The 11,334-nt window shown below is 39.2% G+C and overlaps 1 protein-coding gene across 1 annotated transcript; it reads left to right on the top strand.

Moving 5' to 3' along the window:
- Positions 1 to 2,844: 2,844 nt before the first annotated feature.
- ccdc13 (coiled-coil domain containing 13) lies at positions 2,845 to 7,293 on the top strand. Its single transcript, XM_070844898.1, has 13 exons — positions 2,845 to 3,026; positions 3,222 to 3,376; positions 3,464 to 3,606; positions 3,806 to 3,889; positions 3,992 to 4,108; positions 4,201 to 4,305; positions 4,432 to 4,566; positions 4,642 to 4,818; positions 5,349 to 5,546; positions 5,717 to 5,817; positions 6,078 to 6,140; positions 6,971 to 7,081; positions 7,218 to 7,293. Exons 1-13 carry the CDS (start codon positions 2,845 to 2,847, stop codon positions 7,291 to 7,293), a joined length of 1,647 nt encoding a protein of 548 aa, XP_070700999.1.
- Positions 7,294 to 11,334: the final 4,041 nt, after the last annotated feature.

Here is an 11,334-nt window from a genome sequence, read left to right on the forward strand (position 1 = left end):
TCCTAGTTGCACTTAAAATGTGTTTCGACCGTTGTAGCTTATTTGTCACAAACTCCAACATCTATTCAATTGCCAGTTTGTTTGTTTTTTAATGTACAACTAGTTCAACAGTTACAGAAATCCACGTTAGAAACAACTCCTGATATAAAACGATACAATTAAATTGCACAATGAACTATAAAGCTCTCTTTAACAGTCTCTAAAATAGTTGCAACAAAAGGCGAGCATTAAAACAGCCATGATGGTAGAAGTCATTGCAGACTGCATTAGATCTCGGTTAACAACCTAACATACTGGCGTTCATGCACAAATAAGAGTACAAATTATGTTCCCGTATGTTAGGTCAAACTCTCTTACTTGTAACTCCTAAATTTATGTAGTAATTTATTTATTTAAGTGTTTTTTTGATCGGGACACAACGTGTCTATGAACAGTTTAAGTTTAAGAATACAAGCTGGAACCATTCCAGACTTAGCTAAAATGCAACTTTACATCCTCTCTCCCTTCGACAGATAACGAAAACTGTAGCATTACAGGTGATAGTATTGAAATACATATATACTAATTCACAAGTTAAAGAAAATACACGATATATTGTGCAACATGTAAAGTTAAAAATGATCACAGGTCTGATCAGCCTCCAGTTTGTTAGAAACAAAGTGAGATATGTATGGCACTCCCTTAGCGGTCACAGATTGTTAAACCAATAAAACCATTACACATTTCTTACTATTACCCTACCGCTCCCATCAAATAAAACTGCTCTGCTTTTCCTCCCTGATATCTCAATCTTTCACATCTTAAAATGCTCTCCTGTTTTTTTTTTTTGTTCCACCTTTGTGATCCATTCTAAGCAGGAAACGTTTTACATCAATTTAAGGTGTGAAGACGCTCTAAAATGCTGCATCACTGTGACTTTGGAACTTGTGATGGTTTGTATTACTCACTGCAAAGAGCCCAATGAATCTACACAAGATCGAGTAAACATTATGCAAGTGACCTGTGTCAGGTTTCACTGCGGGCCTACAGAAAGGCAGAAATACAGGCAGCAGGGATGTCAGGCGCCTGTTTAGTTCATTACAATAACACCTGAGGGCGGTGCATATATCACTCCTCATTTGTTGTGCACACATTTTTTTTTACCAAAACAGCATCCTTTAGTTTGTTCTTTACCTCCAAACCTGGGTGGAGGGATGTTGGAGTAATGAAATGTGACGAAATGAGACCTATCTGTTAAATCCATGCTCTTTTTTGTATTTACCTACAGAACATCCTGTGTCTATTTGCCTTTGGTACTAAAACTAAAGTTTTTTGTAAAGTATATTGCCCTCTTGTGGTCATGTAGGATGTTGCTCAATGATAAAATCTTGTTTTTAAGTTTTATGTTGGGTATTCACTGTTTAATTGACGCAAAAACAATGTTTTTTCAGACTTGACAATATTAGTGAAAAGTATGATTAAAAGAAATAACTAAATTGGTCTCTTATTGTACACTTGTTTTGAATGGTAATGTGTTAATACAGTTTTTTTTCCACCTCAGTAGCTTCCACAGTAGTGCCACAGTGACTCTAACTTAATACAAAAATGTAGCTGCATTAAACTAAGAATCACAGGAGCCAGGTCCTATTTATCCAGTGCAATAACAATTTATGATATTGATTTAGAGTCACTATCAAGAGTCAGTCAGAGTCAGTGGCAACCATTGAAAAACCACCATGAATTTTCTATAAAAACACTTTTTAAAAAAAGTTTAAAAGCATTCAAATCCAATATAAAGAGGAGGTTCCCCTTTGTGTAACAATGTAACAGTCTCATTTTTGGTGTTGATTTGGAGTCATTGGGTCGCATTATAATGGAAGCAATTTAAAAAAAAAAAAGAAGCTCCTGAAACTGTTGAAAAATGTCATAAATGTTCAATTAAAATATGTAGGTAAATTAACTGAAACACACACAAGCAATAACAAGAAGTCAGCTACATGAGAGCTATGAGCTTTTTACAACATGAAGGTCTTGACAGTGAGAGTGGGGTTGTTGGGAGGTGAGCTGATCGTCCTCCTGCTGCTCACACCAGGGGAGGAAACCCGGAAGAAGACGCCGCTGATCTCGAACGTCTTACGTCACATTAGTAGCGCCCTCATGTTGCCATGACTACGTTTCTGCTCCCGCGAGATCTTGCCCGTTCTCCGGAGTGTCGTTGCTATGGATACAGCAGCGTCTCAATCAGTCAGGAAGCTACTACAGACTCTTCACCTAACGCTGCCTTACACACTGACACAGTGTAAAACGGACCCCAATTTGTTTACAAGGTGAGCTATTTCCTCTTTAAACAACCTTAACGTTTATGCCAGTCAGCGAGGAGTTGGAAAACTTGGATTAGAATTCTTAGAGTTAACGTATTTGTAGCCAAAGTATGGTAAACATAAGCCTTATCTCGCTAATTGCTCGCTGCGTTAGCTAGCAATTGTTGCTTTTTTGCTAACAAGACTGAAAGCTTAAAAGACCAGTTCTGTCATCAATAACGGCCTTCATGCCTGACAGTCGTTTAGGCTACTCTGCACAACAAGGAGGGCAGCAGTCAAATGTCATTTTGAGGAGCTTTGAAGAGAAGAACTTACAGCTGTCACAAGGATAAACACAAATTTAGGTTATTTAGTAAACAAGTATTTAAAATATGTGCTATAAAAATACAATTAACAATTGAGCTAAGATTGATTAAGGTTATGACTGTTTTCATTCAGCTAAAACAAATAAGTGCAGAAAACCTGACAATCCCTCCAAATTTAAGATCACTATAGTGATTTCTACTATCATGTCCTCCCCTTTATAATTTTTCCCTCATAGATCATGGAGCACCATGATGAACTGAATGTTTTGCGACTTCAGTTCCAAGCGCTACAAAAACAGCAGGAGAAAAGAAAACTGGATAGGAAAAAGGAGAAAGAATTGGATAAGAATAATACCAACGTTTCCCAGGATGATTTGGATTTATCTTCGCAAGGTACTCAGCCAGACAATCCTAAAGACAGGTGAGTCTTACAAAGGCTGCAATAAATGTTTACCAAAGTTGTTTACCTTGAATATAAATATATAAATAAGCACACATTTGAATTCCTCAATGAAAATATTCATCATCAACATTAATTCATGCGAGCAATCCTGTTCTTAACTTGCAATTAACCTCTATCATCTATTTAGTGTTCATTTTAATTATTTCCCCATAGACTGCTACAGAATGCGAATCAAAATCAAACTTTGCTGGACCAGGTGAGGGAGCTTAAGGATGAAAATGGTCGGCTATTCAAACTGCTAAGTGAAAAGGATTTTGAAATTAAACACTTGAAGAAAAAGAGAGAGGAAGATCGTCTGGTTTTAGCAGGTATAACACTGCAACGCTCACTTCCACTTAATTTTGCATCACAGATACGTTACGGCCTCCTCACGATTCACCTGCTCATTCATTTAGGCACATCCGGGTTGGCAGGCGATGTAGCAGCCACCAAGATTGTTGAGCTGTCCAAGAAAAATAGAGAGCTAACTGCTGAAATTGAGCGAGAAAAGCTCAAATCCAAGCAAAACAGCAACAGAATCAAAGAGCTTGAGAAAGAGGTAACAATGTTATGTCAGGTGTATCATTCAGTTTGATTTGTTGGATGGATGACCATCATTTCAGCACACAATTGTCTAGTTTGTTTTAAGCTATATATTCATGTAAACAAATATATATTGATTTTGATGTTGTTTGAAAAATCTATTCCAGGGAGAATAAATGAGTGGAATAATTGTAATCTTATGTTTCTTTCTATAGTTGCAGACTGCTTTGGTGCACTCTCCACCAGGCCCAAAGACTGATACAAAGTCACAGAATAAGAGGTCCACTGAAGACTTTGGGGTAATTATTGATGTGCAAATTCACCTAAAGGATATTTTTTGTGTCTTCCTAACTCTAATCATTGCAACTCAATCTGAATCACATGACATTTGTCCACAAAAGGAGGAAAATCCAGAGGTGAAATCACTGCAGGAAAAATTAGCTGCTGCCCAGCTAAAAGTGATTGAGTACCGCAACCAGGTTCAGTCTGTCAAAAATGAGCTGAAAGTAGCTCACAAGGTAGTTTAACCACTGAAGAATAATGTCACATATTCACACGAACCATCTGTGACATCTGTATCATAAACTATGAAAGGCTACTGCTGTTGTAGGTCTTGATCAGCGAAGTTGGAGAGGAGGTCAACTTTCAGCAGCTGCTAAACGGCTCTGGGAGCTTTAGAGGTCGCTCTCAGCAGATACTGGCTCTTCAGACGAGGGTAAGCTAAGAATTAAATCATAACATTCTTCTCAAATTAAAGCTCTTCACTGAGCTAAAAAAAAAAAAGCCACTAATATAAGATAGCAGACATTCAACATTAACAAAACTGTGCATCATGCTACAGGTGCGGGACCTGGAGCAGCAGCTGAACCAGTCAACTCAACGAAAGCAGCCGAGTGTCCTTCAGAAAACCCCTCCTCAAGACCGGAACCTCAGCTACATCCGCACCATTGAGAAGGAGAAGAGGGAGGCGTTTGAGGTGCGTGTATTATGATAGTAAATAAAATGACATGTGACATTGTAAATATGCCAAGGCTGTGCTCTGCTTCTACAGAGGATCTCAGTGGACTACGAGGCACTCCTTAAAGAACACGAGGATGTAAAGAAAAAGCTGGAAGCCTCTAAAGCCAGGAACAAATCTCTGTCTGCTGAAATGAAATCTCTGAAGGTCCGGATCTCCACCCTCCTGATGAAGGACAAACATGACAATGAGCTAGTGGATGCTCTGCTGGTATGGCATTAGATGAAATTAAAATACCTAGTTGGTGTATCCTCTATTATGTGTACAGACACACACATTGTGTATATCTCTGTTTTACAGTAAGTGTTGTGAAACACATAGAGCATGTTTAGGTTTTGACAGGTGTTAATGAGCACAAATTAATTTTTGTCATTCGCAGACAAACATTCAAAGTGCTGAAACTGGAGTTAGAGGGTTTTTATGCAACAGAAATATGTAATAATATTTAATATTGCAGTTCTGAGTTAATTATGTGTGTAGCGTGACTAAAGCTCATCTGACAATTTGTGGTCTAGCAGCAAATGCTCCATGAAAGGCATGAAATGTTTTCTAAATTTAGTGGTTTATTAACTTCATATTTCAGTTCTTATTACATGGACCAAATAACAAATAATCATGGATTTCACATCACATTTAAGACTTAAAATAAGCCACAGACTGCAGAAAGGAGGCTCTTTTGTGATAAACCCATGCTTTACTATGTAATACTCAATAATACCTGTCCATTCCACTTCTGGCAGAAGGAGCAGGAGGAGCTGAGGCGGCTCAGCCAGCAGCAGACCGGACAAAGCAGGGAGACCCAGCAGAGCTCTAGAGGAGGGCAGGGCAACAAGCTTTCAGAGCACAAAACTCTCATCCAGAATCTTCAGCAGGTGGTTGCTGAGAAACAGGCCAAGATCAAAGAGCTAGAGGCGGAAAACCAGCAGCTCCCTGTCAAGGTAAACAAAATCAGCAAATATGGTCATGTAAACACCTAAACATCTAAATCTCACCTCAGCAGAGATAATATTGGCACAATATTTGTCTTGAAAAGTTATTTGTCTGTCATAATGCTTGGTCATTCACATTTATTGCCAGGCCATTAAACGCACAGCTACTTGTGTTGCAGGACCAGGATGTGGAAAGACAGTCCAGCCTCAAGACAACAATTTGTAATTCAGGATTTCTCCCTGAAGAGGGCGGCATTAACAAGAGAATACTATCTTCAGGGTATGTGTGCTAATGGTGATCATGCTAAATGATCAGTGGACTATGAATATTGTTTGTTTACTTGTTTAGTTATTAAGATTGTTACATTGACATGTCTTCTGCTAACTGTTACTTCTAAAGCATCTTGTCTGGGAAAAAAAAATGTTGTTTTGGTTTTTCTGTGATCACATTAATGATTTTGTTTGATTCCCCACAGCTTTGTATGTGCAGTCTGCTGGAATTTCTGTCAATATGACAACTTTTTTCAACTTTTTTTCTAGGCCAGTCTCTAAATTTGGTCATAAACTGGTGCTGCCTGCTGTGGGAAGCAGTCTAGAATTCAAGTAAGTGGACATAAAGCCACTCTGCTTATACCATTCTTGATACACTGTCACACATAAAAAGACAGATCTAAAAGTATCACTTCATCTGTAGCTTTAAATCAATTGCTGTTGATTGTAATAAAGTATAGGGCACTGAAAATGGATTCTGAGATTACTTAATGAAGAGCTATTGTCCTCACCAAAGACGTCAATGCAGGACCAACACTAGGACCAATCCTAGAATGTCTACCTTAAAGACCAATGTTATGATTATTGTCACTAATGTTAGCTGCTCGTGAAGAAGATCGCCACAATACACCCACAGTCCCAGAGGTGGCAGTATCCAGCCACTGGGAGTTTGGAGGAGTGGACTTTTTTGAAATGGTAAAAACATCAAAATAACCTTTTTTATGAAGGTGAGAGGAAACATTACAAGGCTACACCACTGCAATTTCCTATTCCATTGTATGTGTCCATTTCAAGGCTATGTATACTTGTTATTGCCCTCTGAGCACCACATATTGTTTCCACGAGGTCTTGGAGTTAATTTCATTCATTTGTTTCACATGTGGCAGGAGTGAAAGCAAAGCAACTTAATTTTCTAAATGATACTTCACAACAACCACATAAATAATACAATACATTGCTGAAAACTGATTATGTCATTAAGAAATAATTATGCACACTGTAAGTTTATCTATTTTGTAAATAAATAAGTGAGAAAATCTATCTATTCATTTATCTATGTACTGTCCAAATAAAGCCAGACCATCTCTTAAGTCACCATCAAGAGGGTTGTTATTATTTGTAGCTAATTTCTAACTATAATAGATTGTGCTCGTATCTTTCAGAGAGAAAGAAGTGAACCAGAGGTTTTTGGAAGCTGAACAAAAGTACCAGGAGGATCCTGGAGCCGGAGTGATCCTGGAGCAGCAGCTGGAGAGGACAAAATTAGACTCAATGTAAGGACAGTGCAAGCAACAAGGGCAGAATTGGTATGCCATGGGTCAGTGACAGCAAGATGCAACATTGTCAGGCAGATTTTCATTTTTGTCTTATTTTTGTAATGCTCTGACTCATCAATTTCTCCCTTGTCAGTCTCACTTGTGGTTACCACGACTCTGTTCCTCAGGAGCTGTCCCTCTGTACCAGGGTGGCAGGAGTCTCTGAGTAACAGGCCGTGTCAACAGAAAAACTGAATAGACTCTCCAGCAAGTCTGTTGGCATTTGTAAACATTTTATTTATAATGTAGACAACACTGTAGATGTCTTGAAGTGGTTCTGACAACCAGTAATGCAATATTTTACAGCTGCTTTTCCACCCATAAGAATTACATCACACGAGAGAAATAATGATGCGTGGCAGTGGACACACTGCCTTTGGACAGTGCTCATTCTAACCCTCATGTTTGGTCTGCACAGAGATGTTCATGCTGCTCTTGTATGTTGTCTCCTGGCTGGTCATTCAGCTGGAGGAAACGGAGGCGCTGAGGGCATCGCTAAAGAGCACTCTCCATCATGACCCGCAGCACTTTAGTGGCGTGATGAGACAAGTGAAGCGTGTTTTCCTGCAGGCTCTGTGACAGCCCAGACAAGACACTAACCAGGGGAACTGGCTGGTCCCTGCTCAACCTCACGTCCAGCTGAGCCCTACCTTCTCCTGTCACGTGACAGAGCAAACAGCAGCTTGCAGGAAACTCTCCTCTTCTGCCTCGTAAACGTCATATGGATCTGTTTTTTTTTTTCAGTTTGAACCTTCAAGGACAGGGTGATGGCTGCTGTGTGCATTCGGTGATCTCATTTTAACCACTGTGAGTATCTTGAATAGAGGGGCTTTTAAGTTAACCTTGATCGCATGAGACAAGTGTTCCTACTGATTCCAGTGGGCTGCTTGCTGGTTTGTAAATGTCACTGTCACATTTTATTAAATCTATGTATGTCTTCGCTTAATCTATGTTGCCTCCTCTGGCAACTTTAAGTGCATTACAGGTGTAGAGAGCAGCAATGTCTGTTTTTAAAGTATTTCTTTTTTAACTTATCAGATGTCCAATTTAATCAGTGAAAGGGGGACCAAAGCTTTACCATATGTTTTGAATATATTGTTTACCTTCATGGCTAAGACCCTCCTAAAGTCTTGAGGTTCTCTTGGCTCTGGATGGTTGTACATACACGTGTGACAGGCCAATCCAAATAGTAAACACCCCAGTTAAGTTCCCAAAAACTTCAATATTCCTTTTAGATATTACTGCTAATCATTTCTGACTTGAAACCAGCTGTGTGGGAATAGTGGTTGAAAATGAATGCGGACTCAAGCTGCACAAACTCCCACTGTAATCCTCCATATACTCCCCAGAGCATGTCACACGTATGTGCACTATGTGATCTCCTTAATCCAAAGGTTGTCTGGATACGCGTAGCCTGGAGGGAGTGGCCTCTACATTCATACTAACATCCGAGTTATTTTCTTCCGATGTAGCCAAAAGGATTTCAGCAGACCCCCACCCCCCACCCTTCACCTCTCCCTCCACATCACGCTTAATTTAAAACCATGGCTGAGTTAGTGTGCTGCTTCAAATACCGCACTATTTCTTCCAGGACCCTGTGGGAGATTGGCAGGTCCCCATTGGACTGAGCGAGAAAGTGCCACAAGACAAAAATATCAGAGTTTGGACGTGATGAAGAAAGCCTTTATGCTCGGAGTAACAAAAAACAGCTTGTGTTGAATACCTCCTGGATAGAAGGCGAGGCACCCTTTAATGTAGTAGAGTGAGATGTGTCATTGGAGGAGCAGATGAGATACCATAATCCTTATGACTACATGCCCTGCAGGATTGCCAAATATGTATCAAATGTAGCAATGTGCGTCAGAAAGGGTGTTGATGGAGCAAATACTTGTCATGGTCCCTAACTGCATCCGATTCCAGTGAAAATGTTTAACTTAATACATTTTTGTTTGGTTGTGTTTTAAATCTGCCATAACACAACTTCATATAAAAATGAACTCAGTGTTCATGAGCATGGAGAATATTTTCTCAAACGTGTAAAGCTTTCACTTTGAACCTGTGGTAGTTGATAGGAACAAGGCCAATGTTACCAGCTTTTTTATTTTGAATAAAGCATATTGCTGTTCCGTACTCATTTTACTGCTTCATTTCAGTTGAAAACAAATGTCAGAGATTAATATGACTACTCTTGCTGACTTCAGTCATTAAAGAGTGTCATCACTTTCAAATAAATTACACTTCACCAAACAATTTTAATATTGTTTTATGTAGCTGTATTACGCAGAAAGGTGTAGATTTATTCCAAAATGCCTAATAACCCACCAAACCAAACACAAACTTATGTAAACACAGCATACGTAAACAGCCTCACCTATTTGTCATTCCAGGTTTGAATGACTCCTTTCTCCATCCTTCTCCTCAGAGGTATTCCCTCGTTCTGGACCAATGCTTCCTGCAGACCATTGACTGCATCCAGAAACTAAAGTAAATAGTGGAGCTGTGAACGCAGAGGTTAAAGTTAGCCATCAGTATATGAGGGATCTGTGAACTTTACTCAGGCCAGAAGACGGTTTGTGCCTCTATGAGTCCATTCATCTCCCGGTGCCTCTCATTTACATGTAATGGAAAGAAAATAAACCACGGAGTCCTAATGTGCTCATTTACAGTAAGTAGAAAGAAAGTAATGAGCTGTTATCTTTACTGAGACAGTGGTGAGGCAGTGATAAGCAATTTGTTTTGCAAAGCACTTTTTTGCAAGTGAGATGTTGATGAAAGTACAGGATGAGTGAAATTGCTGCTGACATTGATATCCAGAGTCAGGTATGGTGCTTTTCGCCTCAGTCACCCACAATGCATAACACTGTGTTAATGAGAAAAGTCCAGTCAGCACATTGCCTGATCTTGATATGAGCTCTCTTATTTCAAACTTTTGAAGTTATTTTTGCTCATTTGCAAAACTCTGCTTTGCTTGCAGTTCGCCAACAGTCTGGTGCAGTGAGGTATCATGTCAATAGTGTGTTCTCTTTTTTAGTATTTTTGTTTAAATACAAATGTTTTCAGGCCATGCACTGTATTTCAGCCACATTTGATGTGTTTTTCTGACTGCCAGTGATTTGTCATTGTCCTGAAATAATGTGGTCTAAAGCTGAAAATGCTAGTTAAACATATACAGTATGCCTAATGCATTATGCAAGGAAATACTGTGCAGAGCCTATTCAATACAATACATTTTAATTGCCATTACGATGATCTTGTTGTGATTAAATCAATAGACTGTAAAGAAAAGTGGACTTCCTACATCTGGAAGCGATGGGGCGTGTAAATAAATACCGATAAATAAAATAATGATACAGCAGCTTTGTTCTCGTAGAGATTGTAGTGCCTCTTTAAATTAGACAAGCAGAAACAAAAATGCATTGTTCTGTTTAGCAAAAATACAAGAATTTATCTTGGCAGTGACTCGAATATACCAGCTATATTTTTGCTACTGAGACACTTTGTAAGACAATAGCGCAAAGGCACAGAGAGCAAACTGACACTAATCAAAAAAAAAAAAAAAAACCTGACTGAAATGATGACAGCATTACTTAAAAAAGTTCTATCTTTTGACAAACTGTAGCTCCTGACAGTCTGTGCCCTGCTTTCTCAGCCACCAAAGGCTGCCTTCCTCTCCCAGTCGCTGTAGTAACCTTTCCATCACTCTTCACTAGAGGTTCATCCTTGTCACACCCGCTCTCCCAATGGTAGAACAATTGTCTCACTCAAAATTGAATTGCTTGTGCTTCTGTCGGAAAACTCAGAAATAATCAGTTTCTTCAGGAAACACTTCATCTCACACCCGATGACATGAAATGAGGAGAAGCTGCCTTTTTTCTTTTAGATTAATATCTAGTACTTCTCTACTGATATTGTTGCATTGCATTATGCTAAAATCTACCACGGTCAAAGAAGAAAGGCATATGGTGTATTCGGTTAAACACACAGCAGCTATTTATAGCCAAAAAGAAAAGAAAATGGACCAGAGGTGGATGTTTGAATCACTGGCTATGTCATCGTGGGTCCATCATCACTGGTGCAGATATCCGTAGTGCTCTCTTAAGTTGTTTAACAAGTTGCTTAACACATGCTGCCACGGAGGCATTGACATTTGCCTCACGAATACAATCGCTGCTGCCCTCTGGAGATATGTGCATTTGTAGTCTTACCTTTAT

Source organism: Pempheris klunzingeri, chromosome 15 (genome assembly GCF_042242105.1).
Source record: "Pempheris klunzingeri isolate RE-2024b chromosome 15, fPemKlu1.hap1, whole genome shotgun sequence".
NCBI lineage: Eukaryota > Metazoa > Chordata > Actinopteri > Acropomatiformes > Pempheridae > Pempheris > Pempheris klunzingeri.

Coding starts and splice junctions, on each gene's coding strand:
- ccdc13 (XM_070844898.1), top strand. CDS start 2,845: ATGGAGCACCATGATGAACTGAATGTTTTGCGACTTCAGTTCCAAGCG. Junction 3,890..3,991: donor GGTCCACTGAAGACTTTGGG/GTAATTATTGAT, acceptor TGTCCACAAAAG/GAGGAAAATCCAGAGGTGAA. Junction 4,567..4,641: donor AGAAGAGGGAGGCGTTTGAG/GTGCGTGTATTA, acceptor CTGCTTCTACAG/AGGATCTCAGTGGACTACGA.